We start from the raw sequence: 21,514 nt of genomic DNA, 5'->3' as shown, positions 1-21,514 counted from the left end.
AAGAATAAACACATTTGTGTTCAGTTGGCAATAACATGCCACTTTCTGTGAGTTAGCCAGGAGGGACCTTCTGTTTTGGTCCAGTACTCTGAGGTATAAGAGCATTCAGCTCATCTCTGCCATCCTGCACTGCACAGCTGTCCACGCACAAGACTGGCATCAGTGAACCTTGTAACCCTACTGGGCCCTGTTGAAAAGCTTGCTAAGGCCAGGCCTATTGTTATTATTATGCATTATACCGTACTGACAAGTAAAGATCACCCAAATAGGTAATAGCAAATGTGAATAGACAAGATTCAATGTTGGTAAACATGTAATTTATTTGGTTTTTGCCAACCCTCCATACAGAGGCCGTGTTTATATCTGTAATTTCTTATATTTCTCACTGCATTTCTCTCTTTCTTGTCTCTCTAACTCCGCCTCTCTCTGTCTCCTCCTAACCCTCTCTTTAAATCTATCACACACTCGCTCAGTCTCTGTCACTCTATAAAACTTATTCGGTATCGGTGTCCCGTCCACGGGACAGTTGAGCTAACGTAGGCTAATGCGATTAGCATGAGGTTGTAAGTAACAAGAACATTTCCCAGGACATAGACATATCTGATATTGACAGAAAGCTTAAATTATTGTTCATCTAACTGCACTGTCCAATTTACAGTAGCTATTACAGTGAAAGAATACCATGCTATTGTTTGAGGAGAGTGCACAATTTTGAACATGAAAAGTTATTAATAAACAAATTAGGCATATTTGGGCAGTCTTGATACAACATTTTTAACAGAAATTCAATGGTTCATTAGATCAGTCTAAAACTGCACACACACTGCTGCCATCTAGTGGCCAAAATCTAAATTGCACCTGGGCTGGAATAATACATTATGGCCTTTCTCTTGCATTTCAAAGATGATGGTACAAAAAAAATACACAAGAACGGTTGTTTTTTTCTTTGTATTATCTTTTACCAGATCTAATGTGTTATATTCTCCTACATTCCTTTCACATTTCCACAAACTTCAAAGTGTTCAAATGGTACCAAGAATATGCATATCCTTGCTACGGGTCTAAGCTACAGGCAGTTAGATTTGGGTATGTCCTTGTAGAAGAAAATTGAAAAAAAGGAGAGGATCCTTAAGAGGTTTTAATCATGGCACAGAGCGGAGGACAGGGGGCTATCCTCTAGTATTAGCCCTATAACCATAGCCAATAGATTTCTATTGGTAGAACATTCAGCCTGTCACAACTTCCGCCGGAGTCGGTCCCTCTCCTTGTTCGAGCGGCGTTCGGCGGTCTACGTCACCGGCCTTCTAGCCATCACCGATCCACTTTTCATTTTCCATTTGTTTTGTCTTTGGTTTTTACACACATGGGTTCAGTTCCCCCATTACATGTTAATTATTTAACCATCTGGTTTCCCCCATGTTTGCGTGCGTGTTTGTTTTATTGTAAGGCTGTATCTGACGGCTGGTTTTGTTATTACGCCCGTTTATTTCGTGGTACCGGTATTTTTCCAGCACCATAGTATTGTGTTTATACTGGTGTTTTCTTGAATGAAATACCTTGTCCACGCATCTCAGCTCTCCTGCGCCTGACTCCTTTCACCAGTTACCCACAGGCTTGACACAGCCCTCCACTCTCCCCCCTCTTCCTCCTCCCAGAGTCAACCTGACGTGCTCTCCCCTCCCTTCCCCTCCCTTCCGTCCCATTACACTGATCCACAGACATGAAAGTCACCACTGGGCTTTCTCTCCCTCTATTGCATTCATTCATTCAGCTTATCCTTCTTGCGCCCCCTCTCTCTGTAACTGACATTCCTATCTCATCCTCTCCTTTTCTCTCGCATGCTAGCAGAGACCCATAGACTTCCAGTCATTGCGCTACGGCTAGTTAGCATTGGCTAGCGAAACTACCTCTAACTTCCTTCATACTGGACACAGAGCCATATAAATTGTATCCACAAGTTCATCTGACTCTAGGGAAGTAAGTATCCTTTTAACTGTGGTAATGCAAATCAACATGGGCCTGTGTTACTGACCTCGATCTTGGTCTTTTTCCTTTTATTTGTAACAATGTCCAATGGACCTTGAGGACACTGTAGTCTAATTTGATAATGAGAAGGTGAGAGAGCATGGATCAGCATCAGCAAGTACTAACACAGAGAGATAGATAGAGCCACTGAGTGTGATTATAATCTTTGTCTCTCAAATGTGATCAACTCTCAATGCAGTCTGCAGTCTTGCGATAGTCTTTTGAGTGTCAGGGAAAATGTAAGTTGTATTTTCTTTAGGAATGTAGTGAAGTGAAAGTTGTCAAACATATAAATTGTAAAGTAAAAATAACCCCAAAAATACCACTGCTAATACCATGGCTTTTCTTGTTATTTATTCTCAGATCAAGTATATAATGGTATAGGAAGCTAATAACCGTACACATGGCTGCCACTTTTACTCACTCTGGGCTAAGACAAAAGCTCCCTAGAAGTTTCTATTCACCTGACTTATCAAGGCCATCATTGTAAATAAGAATTTGTTCTTAACTGACTTGCCTAGTTAAAGGTTAAATAAAAAAAATAAAAAAACAGTCGTTCCAGAATAAAGTTAGCCAAACAGTGCCTCCTGCAGGTTCAGAGGAGGAACTGTGTATTGCATAGAAAACCCTACCCTCTCTACTCACCAGAAGAAAAAGTGTCAAATTCCAAGTCCATTACAGACACATAGATGACTAACAAAAGGATAAAACAGGCACATAAAAAAAAAGTCAGGCAGTGAAATCAAATAGCACAGTATCAACCATGTGTGATGTCATTGGCATTCACAGACTTAGGGAGGTGTGTGTCTTAATGTGTGTGTGGTTTGTGGTGTGGTGAATTGTGTGGTGTGGTGAAGTGTGTTGTGTAGAGGTGTGTGTGTGGTGTGCACCTGCAGAGTGAGGCATGCTACCCAGTGTGCCTGGCAGACGGTGGTGAGAGAGAGAGAGAGACCGAGAGGAGATGTTGACACACCATCCACCAGCCCAGATGTCAAATCAAAGTTTATTTGTCACATGCGCCGAATACAACAGGTGTAGACCTGCTTACTTACAGGCTCTAACCAACAGTGCAAAAAGGTATTAGGTGTGGATCCTCCCCAACATATTTCACATCATTACTAGGGCTTCTATATAAGATCCATAGGACTGTAAAGCTGTCTGGCAGAGTGGATGTTGTCTGGTATACAGGACAGACTCTTTGCCATGTGCTTTGTGTCTAGTGATAACAATGAGTATTCGAGAGGTGCGTCAGAAGAAGACAATTTTGTACTAAATTCAAGTGGATTTATTTCAATAGATACAGTGAACAACATTTAATACATTATTCTTACCTCTACTACTCTGTGTCTTTTGTTTTAGTCAACACATTTACTGGCTTTCTATGACAGTGAGGAAACAATCCTCTCAGCCATCCGTGTGCTAAGGCAAATTACGTTTTCAATTCAGAAGTAAATTGAAATTCAATACAAAAATTGAAAATATGACTAAATTAATTCCAATTCACTTCCTGAATTGAAAACTGATTTGAACCCAACTATGTGAGGCAAATATATTCCATCTGCAAAAATAACTGCTGACTCATTACAACCATGTCTTGTTCCCACTAGTTAGTAGCTTGAGTCAGCTTCAGAGATTTCTGCTGGATGTTCTTACTGAAGGGCATCATAAAGTCCTCAAAGTCCACCTCGTAGGAAAACCTCTCCCTCTTCTTCTGCATCTTCTCTACTAGCTGGCTGGTGGTGGTCTGCTTGCCCCATACCTGTAACATAAAGTAGGGGGAGAACATAGAGTTGTATAGAGGACTTTCACTATTTTGAAGTAATCAACTGGGTGGGACTTCCTATGAGGTAAGGAAAGACCACATAATTCCATCCAGGTCATCAGGAGGGATCAGCCAATGAATTATACTGGTGAGCAAACATTCCATAAATGCAGGTGGCATTAAACCTCCAACCTTGAGTTTATTTATACCTACTCAAACAACACACTCCAGGTGGCAGTATGCACCCTTTCAGTTTGTTTACCAATTCTTTGAAGTAGTACAATAAAATTGACTACTTCAAAACAGAGGCCTCAATGGCGCTGCCCGTGCCCTCAAAGACACAATAATGGGACAAATACAATGTTGAAATCTCTATACAACTCTATGAGGGAGAAACAACTAAACTGAACACAATCAACGTAGTTCAACTTTATTTTAATATACAGATTCAATTCCCCTCCTGGACCTTCATGTACATGTTTTGCAGAAAACAATAAACATTGTTACCAAATTCTTTTGAGAGATTCATTGTAATTGTAATCTGATTACCCCTGCTACATCAGCACTCCAATGGCATAGCAGTCCTACCGTTTTTGGCACATAGCTGATGTCCACTTTGTTGACTTGTCCGCTGATGATCTGAGTGCTGTGCAGAATGACGCTCTCCTTCAGGGACATCGCTTTATTCACTACCGTCTCAGATGGGGCAGGGGTCACCGGACCATGACTCTGGGGGGGGGGGGGGGGACGGGGGGGACCACAGCCATCAAGGAGACAGAGAAAACAGCAATCAAGGTTTAGGGTCAGTTCCGTTTCAATTCAGTCAATTTCCTTGAGATTTTATCAGCATTTTAATTCTACATCAACTGAAATGTTGACTCATTGATTTTCAATGAGGATTTATCAATACTTAAGAATTTCAATTCATATCTTGACTGAATTGAAATGGAATTGAGCCCAACCCTGGAGCAACACTGAAGTAACCACAGTAACACAGCAACACAATAAAAACTGTAATATCTTATGTTACACCGAGTCTTGGCTAAACGTCATCCCGTGCATCGGTATGACAGAGGAGCTACGTCTGGTAAGACGAGGGGCGGGGGTGTGTGTATTTGTCAATAACAGTTGGTGCATGATGTCTAATATTTTAAAAAGTCTCAAGGTATTGTTCGCCTGAGGTAGAGTACCTCATGACAAGCTGTAGACCACGCTATCTACCAAGATAGTTCTCATGTGTATTATTCGTAGCCGTCTATTTACCACCACAAACCGATTCTGGCACTAAGACCGCACTCAACAAGCTGTATAAGGCCATAAGCAAACAAGAAAATGAATATCCAGAAGCAGTGCTCCTAGTGGCTGGGGACTTTAATGCAGGCAAACTTAAATCCGTTGTGCCTCATTTCTACCAGCATGTCACATGTGCAACCAGAGGGAAAAAAAATCGAGACCACCTTTACTCCACACACAGAGACGCATACAAAGCTGTCCCTCGCCCTCCATTTGGCAAATCTGACCATAATTCTATCTTCCTTAATCCTGCTTACAAGCATAAACTACAACAGGAAGTACCAGTGACTCGCTCAATACGGAAGAAGTCAGATAGCACGGATGCTACGCTACAGGACTGTTTTGCTAGCACAGACTGGAATATGTTCCGTGATTCATTGAGGTGTATACCACCTCAGTTACAGGCAACATCCGCACCGCCATGCCCTCAGACAAACCTTCAAACTCAGAGCATGTACTCAGAGCATGCGCGGACCAACTGGCAAGTGTCTTCATTGACATTTTCAACCTCTCCCTGACCGAGTCTGTAATACCTACATGTTTCAAGCAGACCACCATAGTCCCTGTGTAAAAGAATGCGAAGGAATCCTTCCTGAATGACTACCGCCCCGTAGCACTCACGTCGGTAGCCATGAAGTGCATTGAAAGGCTGGTCATGGCTCACATCAACACCATCATCCCGGAAACCCTAGACCCACTTCAATTCGCATACCGCGCCAAACAGATCCACAGATGACGCAATCTCAATCTCACTTCACACTGCCCTTTCCAACCTGGACAAAAGGAACACCTATGTGAGACTACAGCTCAGCGTTCAACACCATAGTACCCACAAAGCTCATCACTAAGCTAAGGACCCTGGGACTAAACACCTCCCTCTGCAACTGGATCTTGGACTTCCTGATGGGCCACCCCCAGGTGGTAAGGGTAGGCAACAACACATCTGCCACCCTGATCATCAACACCGGGGCCCCTCTGGGTTGCGTGCTTAGTCACCGCCTGTACTCCCTGTTCACCCACAACTGTGTGGCCAAGCACGACACCAAAACCCTCATTAAGTTTGCTGACGACACAACAGCCTTATCACCGACAACGATGAGGCAGCCTATAGGGAGAAGGTCAGAGACCTGGCAGTGTGGTGCCAGGACAGCAACCTCTCCCTCAACGTGAGCAAGACAAAGGAGATGATCGTGGACTACAGGAAAAGGAGGGCCGAACACACCCCCATTAACATCGACAGGGCTGTAGTAGAGCAGGTCAAGAGCTTCAAATTCCTTGGTGTCAACATCACCCAACAAACTATCATGGTCCAAACACACCAAGACAGTCGTGAAGAGGGTACGACAACACATTTTCCTCCACAGGAGACTGAAAAAATTTGACATGGGTCCCCAGATCCTAAAAAAGTTATACAGCTCCACCATTGAGAGCATCCTGACTGGTTGCATCACCACCTGGTATGCCAACTGCTTGGCATTCAACTGTAAGGCACTACAGAGGGTAGTGCGTACGGCCCAATACATCACCGGGGCCAAGCTTCCTGCCATCCAGGACCTATATATTAGGCAGTGTCAGAGGAAGGCCCAAGAAATTGTCAAAGACTACAGTCACCAAAGTCATAGACTTCTCTCTGCTACCGCACGGCAAGCGGTACCGGAGCGCCAAGTCTAGGTCCAAAGGGCTCCTTAACAGCTTCTATCCCCAAGCCATAAGACTGCTGAACAGCTAATCAAATGGCCACCCGGACTATTTACATTGACACCCCCCCTCAGCTACTCGCTGTTTATTATCTATGCATAGTCACTTTACCCCTATCTACATATACAAATTACCTCGACTACCCTGTACCACCACACATGGGCTCGGTACCGGTACCCCCTGTATATATCAATTTTATTTTATTTGAGTTTGAATAGGGACTCGCATGGTGTCTCTGCCGGCTACGATGCCTCTGGTTATTGAGAACTACACCACGGCCTTGTCAGCAAGTAATTCTACACGTCTGGACTAATTTGCTTACAAGTCTCTGGGGTAGAGTAACAGGGACTATCCTTTTACAGTTTTTGGTTTTCGGTCACATTGAGAGATGGGAAGGGAGGCCTATGCATCGATCAAAAAGAATGAGTGTGTGACCACATCTTTAACATACAGGAATATGATGATTGGTTAACAGTCTTACCATCAATCTGATCAAAAATAGAAAGAAACGGTCCACATGTTGTTAGGACAAACCAGTAGCATGAAAAGTTCTTGTACCTTTTCTTGGGCAGTGGCAGGTCTGGGTTTAGGTTGAGGTTTACCCCCTTTTCCTTTCTTGTTCTCCTTGAGCTTGGGCAGAGTATCAATCTTAGCCTGGACCAAGTCCACAATCCTGAAGTCTGCATAGGCACGGGCGATGTCCAAGCAATTTTGCTCTGAAACAAAATGCACTTATTCAAATGACAGAAAAAGTCTCTGAGGCAATCTATCTACTAAAACAGTCAACCAACTCAGGTGTTCTGAGTGCTGACCTTATGTGTTGTTTGGGTAGCCTACAGAGTGATTCAGGATTCATTCATTGTTCGCTATTTAATATCCTACTGCATCATGCTATTCATGATGGTATTACAGTACCTTTCTTGTTTTCTGCAGCGACCTTTGCCCCGGCCTTAATGAGGTAGTCCACACAGCAGGGCCTGCAGCTCTCGATGGCCCTCATGAGGGGTGTGGCACCGTTGAGAGCGGGCGTGTCCACCTTGGCTCCTCTCTCCACCAGCAGCTCCATTATGTCTAGTTGTCCGGCGTGACAAGCATGGTGAAGGGGCGTCCAACGGAACTGGTCACACACATTCACGTCAGCCCTGTGGTATATAAGAAACACATACGGTACAGTACTGAAATAGGCCTAATGCTATGACTGACTAAACCACTATAACTTTACTGGCATATTCACACTGCATTATAAAGCAAACATCGAGAAATGTATACAGTCTACAAAAAGGAGAAGTGATAAGGATGAGTTGTGTTACAACCCCTTTACATATGTTGACTAAGGTGTTCCATAAACTAAAACAAAATAAACTCGTCCAGGAGAGAATTCTTCCTCACCCCAAGTTGAGGAGGAAGTGGGCCACCTCGTAGTTTCCACTGGAGCAGGCGGTCATGAGAGGGGTCTTATAGAAGCGGTCCTTCACGTCCACCGGGACCCCCTGACTGAAGGCCAGGTTCAGAGACTCCAGGTCCCCCGTCTTCACACAGTAGTTGATGTCGATATAGACCCTCTCCGGCTTGTCTAGGTACCAGGCGGAGTCATCCTCTATCGGGTGGACTGGCGGGTGGTCGCGGTTGAAACGGGTAACGTCAGTACAATGCTGATACGTCTCGATCATGTAGTGAGGCGGCCCGCCGTCGTCCCGCCGGTATATAAGCTCAGGTGGGATGGTACAAATAGGCATGGGGATAGTGGATTTAGCCTTTTTCTTGCCCTTTTTACCTCTCTTTCCTCCTTTCTTCTTCTTTGGACCATAAGAGGCGATGGTAAATGGTTTCTGGAGGTACTTGAGGCCCTTGAAGAAGTCACTGACGTTGACTAGTCCTTCTCTCCTTTTGTCGTGGGCCACTACCACCTTATGGAGCTGGTCCAGTTCCACTGGGGCCTGGAGCTTCTGCAGCACAGATATAAACATTTCCCTAGAGACTGTCTCCGTGTCCTTGGCTTCTGATTCGTCCAAAAAGGCGTTCCGGAGGGCGGCCTCGTGCTCATGGGACCAATCGTGGAGGGTCAGGGCCCAGGGAGTGTTGGGATTGGACACCCCGGTTTTGGAGTACTTCCCGTATATCCTCTCTGCTTTCTTGAGTTCCTTTACCACTGCCTTATAGCCGTTGTCTTTGGCAATATGACGGGGTAGAAGGCCCTCCTGGTTTTTTTGTTTGGGGTTACAACCTGAAGTTATCACACAATAAAGATGGAAACCCTTTCGTGACTGAAGTGGAATAAAAATCAGACAAATCAAAAGCCAGCTGAAAACATTCCAAATGCTGGGAATAAAATGTATAAAATGCTTTACATTTTTTTCAACAGATGTATTCACTGAGCTTAACGTCAATGTGTTTGTTTGAGTTTAAGAAGGACTGATTCATTCCGTGCATATTAGTTACAGTATTAGTAAAAAAAGCATATTAGTTAAGGCCCATACCTCTCTGTGCTAGGAACCTGCAGCAATCAGTGAAGCCCCCTCGGGCAGCGTAGTGCAGAGGAGTGTCCCCCTCTGATGTCATCACCCCCATGTCTGCTGAGTAAGCAGAGAGCACCTGGATCACCTGTAAGGAAGTCGATACAATTATAGTAACTGATGATGCTTGTACACAAAACAGATGATGTATAGGGCCTGTTTCCTGGACCCAAAATAAGCTTTGTCCTGCTTAATGGAAAATGTCTATTGGAAGTGCTTTTCAGTTCAGGACTAAGCTTAATCTGGGTCCAGGAAACTGGCGCATAAAGTTCAGACTAGGGTTGCAAAAATACCAGTAATTTACCAAAGTTACCAGAATCTTCAGTCATTTTTTAAATAACAGAAAATATATGGCAGTCTATCGTGACTTTGGACATTTATACTTGAATAACTTTAAAAAAAAAAGATGGTTCAAGAGAAACTAGCCTAGTTAATAAAAAAAGCATCTAATCAACAACGGCCTTAACTCTACAACTCAACCAACTATTGACTTTTTTCACAACTGCCACTAGTTTGACGCCAAAACATTAACAACAAATACATATCGACATAGTCAAATAAAATAGAAGTGTGTAAAAATATATATAAAAGGATATTTCATGCTGAAACCCTCATATTAAACACCAATGGTATTCACTAAATTGATGGTTTACATTTAGGATAATGTTTTACATCTTTGTCATTCTGTTTTTCTATTTTAATAACATCTTATTTAGTTATTTCATATATTTTATAAGGCCACACAGAGGGCCCAAAATAATTACAGACATTAATAACCGAAAGGTTGCTAGATTAAATCCCTGAGCTGACAAGGTAAAAATCTGTTGTGCTGCCCCTGAACAAGGCACTGTTCCTAGGCTGTCATTGTAAATAACAATTTGTTCTTAACTGACTTGCCTAGTTAAATAAAGGTAAAATTAAAAAAAATAACCCACCTCAAAGAATCCCCCTATGGCAGCGAAGTGTGCGGCGTGGAGGTGGTTCTTGTCGAGGGTGTTGGGGTTTGCCCCCCTCAGTAGGATGGCTCTGACGAGCTCCACAGCCCCAGCCCTGGCTGCCTCCATCAATGCAGTGCGGCCTGTCATCTGGATAGACAGGAGGATGTCACCTCTATGTGATGAGTGTGAATATGAAGACCAAATTCACACACATCAAAGTCTTAGTTACCTTATTCTATATCTGCATTACTCAGAGAGACAACAATTCAGGTAATTTCCTCTCCCATAATTCAACAAGTTAAATTTGAGAAAATATCAAATTAGTTGAATCCAAAATGGCACACTTATAACATTTCAGAAAACTGTACCTAATAAGACTAAAGTATTGTACTAAATAGAGAATAGGGTGTAATTTCAGATTTGCCCATTGATCTCCCAGAAACCCCCATGTCATGTGTTATGAGACCTGATTGGCTGCGTTGGGGTCGGCGCCCTGCTCCAGGATGCTGAGGCACATGGCGGAGCAGTCGGCGGCACGTTGACACGCCAGCAGGAACACGGGTGTCCCGGCGAGCGAGACGTTGTTGACATCAGCCATGCTGTGTAGGGCCACCTGCAGGCAGCGCATGTGGCGCTTGGTGGGGAAGATGCAGTAGAAGAGCACACCTAGGAAAAGAGCCAAGAGCCACCAAGTGAGCCATTGAGCTGAAGGGATCGGATTACCCAGCAGGCTTAACAGACAAGGGAGAGGATCCCTTCTGATCTGTAATTAGATGTGTCCACAATCATCCCCACAAAATAGCCAAGACTCATTGACTGTAACTGAAGACTGGACCACACTGCAATTGAGGCTACTTTCATAATTGGGCTTTAAGGAGTTTTGTATGAGCGCCATTGGGTTGTCTCCTTTGGAGGGAGGGAGTCAATTCGAGCCACCTGAGACACTGATCTCATCAATATGTAAACAGAGAAAGCATGCATTTTCATGAGTCAAACAGTCACGCCATTCAACAGGAGGCTACCAGACTGAACTTGAAACAGAATCCATCTCTTGGTACCAGAGCTACACACACAGTAATATAGTAAGTAAGCAAACTGTGGAGTGGAAATTTGAATACAGTGATGGGCTACTATGGTTTGAATTGATGCGAAGGGCACATTTCCATCTACGGGTAATAAATAAAGTAACATTCTATTTTATTCCATCCCATTGTATAAAATTATATTATATTCTCAGTGGCTGACTATTTTCCTCTACACTACTCAATATCTCTAGCAAACACAGCATCACCTAATCTGGGGGCTGACTGGATCCTCTCACCTTTCCCCTCAGCATCCAACAGGTTCATTTTAGCGTAGTTCTTAGCTAGCAGGGCCACCATGCCGTCGTTCCCCATCTCAGCTGCTAACATGACCGGGGTGCGTCCCCTTTTGTCCTGGACGTTGGGCTGGGCGCCCTGGGCCAGCAGGAAGCTGACCATGTCTGTGTTGTTGGCCACAGCAGCCAGGTGGAGAACTCCGGTGCCCTCCCGTGGCTCTGTCAGGTTGATGAGGTCCTCCACACCCATGTCTACCATCTTCTCTATCTGAGGCTGGTCTCCCTCATGAACATACTGGAGGAGCCGGTAGATCTGCAGCACCTGCAGGCGACCCTCAGCCACTGGGGTCTTCATTATGGGTCAGTGGGCCAGTAGGGGCTCTCGTTCGAGACCAGGGTCAAATACTATCTGTCAAAAGTTTTAAATACTTGAGTTTCACTTCATTTAATTTGTCTGGTACAATGTAGCCAATGGTATAGTCCCAAAAATGCACTTTTAAGCCAAAGCATGCACAACTCTCGCAGAACTAAACTCCACTCTATGGTGAAGGAAGTTTATAAACTTCCTTTATAATGGTGTATAAACTTCCTTCACCATGGAGTGGAGTTTAGTCCGATAGCACAACTCAAATAATAGCCTACCTTCAACTATATGTATTTCTTTGTCCCTTTCTCCTTGAGATTAAAATACAATAAAACCGTAGGCCCCATAACGTGACTATCAACTCACTCTCACATCTCCTTGTGGTCATTCTGCCTCGCTGTTGTAAACTGTTTACGTTCTGTTTACGCATATCAAATTAAAAAACAAGTGGGGTAGGTCTGGCTTGTTTACGTGTCTGGCTAGCTACGTAAAATAAGCCTAGACCAAACTAACGTAAACTGCAAAACAATTTGAAAGACAGCTTTTAAATTGTACTTTCTTACCTTTTAAAAAAAATAATCTCACATGCAGAAACTATTTCTATGTGGTTAGTTTGTTGACAAATCCGGTCATCATTGGAGCGAAATTAACGCGTAATCGACCGAATAGTTTGAATGCTGATTGTTTCAAAGCACAACCTGTAACTTTTGTTGGAGAGAGCAGGGGGGAGGAGAAAGAATTCCCATAGCAACGGAACGTGCGGGTAAAATCACTAGAGGACGGGACTCAGGGAATAACTGCCGGCATCTTGAATGCTGGCAGGCAACGCGCATTCTATTTTACTCAATGGCTGTGTTCTTAAGTGGGTAGAATTACGGGTTCATTGCACTTCACTGGCGTTGCAAATATCAGTTTACATGGTGTGTCAGTCCTGTCACTCAAGCACAGTCTTGAAGAGGGTAAAAACAAAAGCCAACGAATAAGATCAGACTGCGAGAGTAAAAGAGGATGAATATTGCCTCCTCTCTTCAAAATCAAAAAGTAATCTCCAAATATTCAGGGTTGTTCCGCAGCACAGTGAAGTAGAGCTATCATATCATTCTGGACATACGTTTTCACTAGTGCAACAGTTTACAGTTGTCATAGAGAGGAATTGAGTTTAGCCTAGCTGTTTGCTAGCGCTATTGAAATGTAGCCACGTAGCCTCTGTTTTCGTCATGCTAGCTAATAAGTATGTGTGTTTGTATAAAATGTACAGTATGTTCATATTGGTATACTTACCCATTCTACTTACCTCTTTTGACCTGTTGCGAAGGAAGACAGAAGGCCATTGTTGTTAAGATTAAAATAGTTTTCAAATGTTTGTGTTGTTTTAAGGAACCTCTAAACAGAAGATTGATCATGGATTATAATTGATTCTCTTGTGCAGTTAAAAGGGAAGTTCACCAATTTTTTTACATGTGGATTTATTTTCACTCTTTCTGTGCTTTTAGTTGTTTTGTTGCAAAGAAAATGGTTGTCACACTTGCCATTGACCACAATGCATTGTGAAAATGTGTCTAAAGCATGTTAGCAAACACTCCAAACCAACTCAGAATCTCATTCTGGATAAAGTCTCAGCACTAAATTTTGAAATCCCCCCCCTAACGGTGCCGTAAATCCATATTTCAATAATGCTTCTTACAACAAAAAGATGCAAATATGGATTTATGGGACAGTGGATTTATTTATTTATTAAATTGAGTGGAGAGACATTGTCCTGAATGAGATTCTGATATAATATGAGTTAGTTTGGAGTGTTTGAGCGTTTTATAACATGCTTAGACACATTTTCATAATGCGTCATTGTCTATCGCAAGTGATGACTCTGTAACCAAACAAAATATATTAAAAAGTTTGGGGGAATCAACTACAAGCACAAAAAGAGTGAAAATAAGGTCACATGTAAAAATGGGTGAACTTCCCCTTTTAGTCAAAGCGGAATGAAGACAAGGCCTCAAAGGGATTAGCAAAAAAATGTAAATATGTCATTTAATATGTAATAATTTAATTTAAAAAAATTGCAAAAGTTTGTATAAGCTTATTATTTCTTGTTTTAATATAACTACATTTAGAAAATTGATAAGATAACATGTGCACTATAGTAGTGACACAGTAGTGAAACAAGATGTCAATAGTGATTTTGAGCAGGCAAAAAGTAATAGAATGTTTTCAATAGTAATTCAAAGGGTTTATGTAGGAAATGAAAGTCTCAGGAGCAATTCAGTAGGGACACAACACTACGTACACAGATGGCACTGGTAGTAGTAATTCAATAGGAATTGAGTAGACATACAGAATGAATGTGTAGGCATTGTGTAGTAATTCAATCGTGAATGCGTAACGCCCAACGAAGGAGTGAACCATTTAATATAGACGGACATGCAACGGAACAAGAGCGTCTGGACACAAACCCGACACACAATGCTGCTAAAGGGAACACAGGAGCAGACATATATGCAGGGCAATCAGTGAGGGAGTCCAATGATCGCAGCTGCACGTAATGATGGTAACAGGGGCATATAATGATCGTCAGGCTGCCACCTAGCATCCCAACTGGGCGAGCCGGACGAGGCATGGACGCTGGGCAAACCGGCTAAGGCCTAGAAGCCCCATAAGCTAGCTGATGCATGACGTGGGATGGGAACCTGTCGGGCCAACGAAACCTCTCGAGCTAGCTATGACAGCCCGACGAGCCAGTTTATGCAGGCCCAGGCCCAGTTCCATTGGTGGCGGAATCCAAGCCCGACGTCACCAACAAAACCAAAAAAATCCATGATACTTCTTGTAATGGTAGTAGCATTCTATAACACCCAACACAGGAGATGAGAAGTAGGTACAGGGAGTGAACCATTTAATATAGACGGACATGCAACGGAACAAGAAGGGCGTCTGGACACAAAACACGACAAACAATGCTACTGAAAGGAACAATACAGAGGAACAGACATATATGCAGGGGCAATCAACAAAGTGAAGGAGTCCAGGTGAGTCCAATGAGCACAGCTGCGCGTAATGATGGTATAATGATGGGTAGCCTGGCACCCTCGAGCACCAGAGTGGGAGCAGGCGTGACTGAATGTGTAGGATTTAAGTAGTAGGAACCCCAAAGCTTAGTAGTTACACAGTAGTTTTTAAGGCGGAATTATGAAGTGATTTGAGTAGGAAATATGTAGTGTTCACCAGTAGTGAAACGTCCAAATTTATCATTACTACTTAAATTACTACTGGTTTATTACACATTTCCATAGCAATCAAGTAGTAAAACCAGTAGGCTCTGTGTAGATCTTGTGTAGTAGTGATGAGTAGTAATTCAGTAGTTATAACGACACAGGACGAGACCCAAATGAAGACACAGGAGGCAGATGGGTCGAGTCTCTGATATTTATTAATAGATAAGGGGCAGGCAAGAGGCAGGTCGAGGACAGGCAGAAGTTCGTAAACCAGGTCAGAGTCCGATGAGTACAGGACGGCAGGCAAGCTTGAGGTCAGGGCAGGCAGAAAAGGTCGGAACCGGGTGGACTACAAAAACAGTAGTACGGAAGAACATGCTGGTAAGCTTGACAAGACGAACTAAGCAACAGACAAACAGAAACCACTGGTATAAATACACAGGGGATAATGGGAACAAATGGGAGACACCTGGTGGGGGGTGGAGGCAAGCACAAGACAGGTGAGAGATCAGGGTGTGACTGTACTACCTCGTGAGGATTCCCTGTGAACTCTTGACCTCTGAGAATAACAGTAATATCTATTTTCATCTGCCTCACTTTTCATTGTCATCATTCATTGGAGCAGAATTAAAAAAGTGAAGTTGAGACTACAGAGGAAGTTGTCACAGAGTAGACGGAAGTACCCTTTTTGGTATAGCTTAACTGAGAACGTTTATTTCAAATGAACCTTCAAGTTCTTACATCTTTCTCCTCATCTCCACTTCACAATCTTGAAACTCAGAGCCAGTAAATGAAAAACAACCAAGTAATGAAAAAAAACTAAAGCAAATATTTTAACATGGCACACATACCTTTCAAACAACATCTGTTGCTCAATGACCAAGCACAGGGAAGTAAATTGGCACATTGTGACTCCTTTAAAAATATATCTTGCAACAGAAATGGTGAGAATTTGAATCTGATTATTCTGCTAATCTCTTTAATATGTCAATATAAGCTTATAGTCTTAATAGTGAATAGTCTATGGTTCGGGGTGTTGATCTAATGGTTGCATATTCAGTCTGTTGGTCTACCAGTGGGAAGGTTGAGTATAGGGAATGTCTGCTCTCTGGCCCTACGCACATACATAGTTAAACACGTACACAGACACAATAATCAAAGTGAATAATGTTGATAAATTGATTTACTTACATCACTGTTTGCTTGCACCACATTTCCTGTGTTGACTAACATCTGATTTCCTGAAACAGAATCTGAAATGGTATGATCGTGAATCATTAATAAAATACACATTTCACACCAAAAAGAAAGGTTTTCTTTACTATACAACATTATAAATATCTACTAACTGTATGAAGGAAATTAGTTCAGTTCAGATAGAATAGAAGCTGACTTCAGAGGGTTAGATGACTTATGCACCCTCCTCCTGAAGATGACAACCAGAGCTGCAGCCACACATACAGCCACAAGCACCACTGCCATCCAAATCACCTCCGACTGGTTAAGAACTGATGGAGGAAGACACAGAGCACACCTGTGTCACTTGAGATCAGCCTGGCTCACAAAAGAAAGAGGGACTGACACAAATTACAAACTACATACAGTGCCTTGCAAAAGTATTCACCCCCCTTGGCGCTTTTCCTATTTTGTTTCATTGGAGTGGAATGGTATCAAATACATGGTTTCCATGTGTTTGATGGCATTTCATTCACTTGGTTCCAGCCATTATTATGAGCCGTCCTCCCTCAGCAGCCGCCTGTGAAGAATACATACCTGAGAATGTAGAAAAACAATGTAGTCAATGGTCTTCACTTTTCTCTTGTCAGTCAGCTGACACGTCCACTTCCTGTTGTTGTCCTTCCTCTGGAGTGTCACAGAGTGAGGTCACAGAAAAACCCTCTGACCTGGTATCTGGAGTCTCCCTGCAGCTCACTACCTGTCATCCTCCCAGCTAAGGCTAACTGTATGGTCAATGAGTGAGATACATGTTCCAAGTCCATCAAATGTGTGTGGAGAGCACCTTAAAGTTACTGGTCTATTAAAGCTTTAGATCTCTCTCTGGTGTGGATAAGGAGACTGGGAGGCAGAATAAAAATGCAATATTGTGGTAGCTGTACATTTGTGTACAACTGTATTGTATATGTTTAACTAAGACAACTTTTCGCTCTCGACTTTACTGTCAACAGAAAAACTCACCGGTGAGAATAGACAAATAGGTATCATTATCTGTCTCAAATGGGGTTCTGTCGTTTACTCGACAGGTGTAGAGTCCCGCATCTTCAGCTGTGACACTTTGAAGATATAGAGAATAGCCAGCCTTCACTCAGTCTCTTAGTTCTCTGTGTTATGTCTCACCTTCGCCTTAGAGACCACTGTAATAGCATTCTCAATCCCAGCTCTGGAGTAAAGCCATGTAGTTGAGGAGCAGTCTTCTGGATCAACCGTATTGTGACAAGGTAGATGGACATCAACCCCCACATTGACATATTGAGAGAGTTTGTGTACATTTATACCTAGAATGTAAGAAAGTTAATCCATGTAACACAGTATAATAATTACTCAAATAATTTAATCAAGATTGGATCCAATATAAGAGGTAAATATTCACTGAGTGTACAAAACATTTAGAACTCTTTCCTAATATTGAGTTGCACCTAGGGCTGTGGATGTCATGACATTTTGTCAGCTGTTGATTGTCAAGCAAATAACTGCCAGTCTCAAGGTAATTGACCGTTAATTAACAAACACATTTAGCATCTCCTGGCTTCCACGCATAGCCTACAAGCTACTGATGCAGACCTTTGGAACATATACATTTTAAAAAGTCTAATAAATCCATTTAATATAGACTACACCATCACAATAAATCCATAATGTATTTTAGACAGGTCTAAAGAAACATGATATGAAGAAAATGTAGTCTATTTCAAAAGAACAGAATAGCATACTCTGAGTTGCCCGGATGTGGCTATGCCATATGGTTGTGGGCTAAACTAGTTAATTTATAAGACAAGATTTGCTTAAAATTCTGTGGCATTATTTTATAGTATGAAGAATACAATTGAACATAGCTGAATAAAATACAAAAGGATCTTTTCTCCAAACAATTTCTGAGAGTGCGCACATGCGGCAATTCTGTGTTGAGTGGTTAATAAAGGAACAGGTCCTCCTATATGCTTAATTTAGAGTTATTTATGCAACTTTAGTTGTGATACATACGTTGGGCTATATGTGTAGATTTTTAAAATATATTCTAAGGCTGCTTGATGCGACTCATGATGATTTGGAAAAAGTAGCATGAAAGGCTTGAGCTCTGCTTTGTTTCTTGCACAGGCTGCACAGACTTCATCAGTCTCTCATTCACAATTTGACTAGCACTTTATAACGCCTCCAATTTCCAGGAAGCATCCCCCTAGTGTGGCCGTAATGCCCCCTAAAAATATCCATGCCTTTTGCAGTCAGTGACCGTTGTGCCCTTGGGCTGAACATAATAATTAGAATTCCCTTCTCCCGGCTGCGTGTTCCAAAGGACCGCACCTCTCAAATATGTAAATTCTTAGTAGCCACTGCCCGTCAGGTGATTGGGTTCTTCTCATAGGTTCATAAGCTCCGAAGTAGGCTACAAGTGAAGACAGACACATCGGGGATGCAACCTTATCATATTCCGAGGCGCATATTGAAGATGTTAGCAGAACTGTCCTCATTTACTTTTCTACAGCCAACAAGATGAGTATGCCAAACGAACAGAAAAAGCACTAGCCTATGTCAATCTACTATCCCCAATAGTAAAACGTTTACATATTCTATTGGTCAACTTGTCCTTCTGTGCGAGAAATAAATATTCCAAACAGTCTGGGACAGTTGTGGGATGCGATATATTCCAAATTAATACAACCACTCGCATCAAAAAAAGCTGAATACACAATCTTCAAAAGTGACAACAAATGTGATTATGCATGTAATGCTTAATTACAAAAGTGAGTAATTTTTTTGTGGTACTTTTTACCCCTTTTTCTCCCCAATTGACACAGTAGTTACAGTCTTGTCCCATCACTGCAACTCCTGTACGGACTCGGGAGAGGCGAAGGTCGAGAGCCATGCGTCCTCCGAAACACGACCCTGCCAAGCCGCTCTACTTCTTGACACACTGCTCGCTTAATCTGGAAGCCAGCCGCACCAATGGGTTGGAGGAAACACCGTAGAACTGGCTACCGTGTCAGCGTGCATGGACAAGGACATCCCAGCTGGCCAAACCCTCCCCTAACCTGGACGACGCTGGGCCAATTGTGCGCTGCCTCATGGGTCTCCCGGTCGCAGCCGGCTGCGACACAGCCCGGGATCGTACGGATCTGTAGAACGCCTCCGGGATCGTACGGATCTGTAGAACGCCTCTAGCACTGCAATGCACTGCCTTAGACCGTTCTGTCACTCAGGAGGCCCTATAAAAGGTGCATTTTTATGGTGAAAATGATCTTCCCCAAACTTGAAACTCACGCGCTGCATGTATACCAGTTAGGTTGGGGCAAAGGTTCACCTTCCAACAGGACAACAACCCTAAGCACACAGCCAAGACAATGCAGGAGTGGAATGCCCTTGAGTGAACCAGCCAAAGCCTGGACTTGAACCCGATCGAACATCTCTGGAGAGACCTGAAAATAGCTGTGCAGCGACACTCCCCATCCAACCTGACAGCGCTTGAGAGAAACTCCCCAAATACAGGTGTGCCAAGCTTGAAGCGTCATACCCAAGAAGACGAGGGTGTAATTGCTGCCAAAAGTGCTTCAACAAAGTACTGGGTAAAGGGTTAACATACTTATGTAAATTGGATATTTCCATAGAAGTTCTCTCACAGAATTACATAGCCTATAGAAATGTTGCGCAACATGAGCTCATGGGCTCTCATGAAGTGTTGGATTTTAATTTAGATTACATTTGCATTGATGTCAGAGTGATTAGTGGGACAATAGAGTGCTGAGTACCAGGCAGTTAGTCATTAGTAGCCACCCAACTTGCTATCAGCAGCATCAGAGCTTGGTTACCTAGGTTAGCCTAGTTACCGTGACTAAACGGTCACATGGAATTTGACTGCGGTCATGACTCGTGACTGCCGGTGTGGCGGTAATAGGGTCACCTTAACAGCCCTAGTTGCACTCACCTTTTTCCCTCAGAACAGCCTCAATTTGTTGGGGCATGGACTCTCCAAGGTGTCGGAAGCGTTCTACAGGAATACTGGCCCATGTTGACTCCAATGCTTCCCACAGTTGTCAAGTTGGCTGGATTTCCTTTGAGTGATGGAGCATTCTTGATACACATGGGAAACTGTTGAGTGTGAAAAACCTAGCAGTGTTGCAGTTCTTGACACAAACCAGTGTGCCTGGCACCTACTACCATACCCCGTTCAAAGGCACTTAAATAATTTGTCTTGCCCATTCACCCTCTGAATGGCACACAAACAATCCATGTCTCAATTGTCTTCTTTAACCTGTCTCCTCCCCTTCATCTACACTGATTGAAGTGGATTTAGCACTTGACAATAAGGGATCATAGCTTTCACCTGGATTCACCTGGTCAGTCTGTCATAGAAAGACAATTTCTTCCTCTGTTCAGTGTTGTTTTGGATTTGACTAAGTCTTACTGTCAGGTGCGTCGTAGAAAGTGGACCAAGGCACAGCGGGTATTGTGCTCATCTTCTTTTATTTATATACGTGAACACTTAAACAACATAAATCGATGTCAACTAACAGTTCCGTAAGGACACAAGGACTATACGAAAAACAACTACCCACAAACACAAGAGAAAATAAACCCACTTAAATATGGCCTCCAATTAGAAGCAACGACAACCAGCTGCTTCTAATTGGAGGTCGTTCCCAAAACTAACATAGAAATAGAAAAACTAGAAAACCCACATAGAAATAGAAAACATAACATACACCAAAAACCCTGAAACACACAAAACAAACACCCCCTGCCACGCCCTGACCAAACTACAATAACAAATAACCCCTTTTACTGGTCAGGACATGACACTTCTTAAATTGACTAATACCATCAGCTTTGATGTTGATCCGCAAGGATAACAGCAATTTCATCACACCAGGCCATTTGGATATAATTGTACATTTTGACCAGTGGAGGCTCCTCAGAGGATTTCATAAAAATAATGAAACAGTTGTTATCCTTTTTAGATAAAACATTACTAAATATATTCACGTAACCAAATAATTAATTAAAACACACTGTTTTGCAATGAAGTTCTATTGAGGTTACTGTAGACCTATCTAGGGTAGCACGAGGGACAGCTAGTTCCCCCCTCCTCTGTATACATTGACTTTAATACAAAACCTAGGAGGCTCATGGTGCCCTCTTCCATAGTAATTACACAGTAATT

At 42.8% G+C, this 21,514-nt stretch overlaps 1 protein-coding gene across 4 annotated transcripts; it reads right to left on the bottom strand.

Annotated features, from left to right (window-relative positions):
* Window positions 1-3,287: 3,287 nt before the first annotated feature.
* On the bottom strand, window positions 3,288-13,418 carry ankef1a (ankyrin repeat and EF-hand domain containing 1a). 4 transcript variants are annotated; one of them, XM_029733143.1, is made up of 10 exons: window positions 13,206-13,418; window positions 11,551-11,956; window positions 10,696-10,895; window positions 10,227-10,376; window positions 9,256-9,379; window positions 8,168-9,002; window positions 7,694-7,920; window positions 7,337-7,494; window positions 4,376-4,516; window positions 3,288-3,784 (listed from the first exon to the last, which is right to left on the bottom strand). In XM_029733143.1, the coding sequence occupies exons 2-10, from the start codon at window positions 11,900-11,902 to the stop codon at window positions 3,629-3,631; spliced, it is 2,343 nt and encodes a 780-aa protein (XP_029589003.1). In that variant the 5' UTR covers window positions 11,903-11,956; window positions 13,206-13,418; the 3' UTR covers window positions 3,288-3,628. The 4 variants fall into 4 exon arrangements, with proteins under 4 accessions (XP_029589003.1, XP_029589002.1, XP_029589004.1 ...); XM_029733142.1 differs by lacking the exon at window positions 13,206-13,418 and adding an exon at window positions 12,190-12,848; XM_029733144.1 differs by lacking the exon at window positions 13,206-13,418 and adding an exon at window positions 12,475-12,848 and having other exon boundaries at window positions 11,551-11,952.
* Window positions 13,419-21,514: the final 8,096 nt, after the last annotated feature.

Source organism: Salmo trutta, chromosome 35 (assembly GCF_901001165.1).
Source record: "Salmo trutta chromosome 35, fSalTru1.1, whole genome shotgun sequence".
Classification (NCBI taxonomy): Eukaryota; Metazoa; Chordata; class Actinopteri; order Salmoniformes; family Salmonidae; genus Salmo; species Salmo trutta.
This window is presented reverse-complemented; position numbering and strand designations above follow the sequence as displayed.

Coding starts and splice junctions, on each gene's coding strand:
- ankef1a (XM_029733143.1), bottom strand. CDS start 11,902: ATGAAGACCCCAGTGGCTGAGGGTCGCCTGCAGGTGCTGCAGATCTAC. Junction 7,921..8,167: donor CACTTCCTCCTCAACTTGGG/GTGAGGAAGAAT, acceptor TATATACCACAG/GGCTGACGTGAATGTGTGTG. Junction 7,495..7,693: donor CGCTGCAGAAAACAAGAAAG/GTACTGTAATAC, acceptor ATTTTGTTTCAG/AGCAAAATTGCTTGGACATC.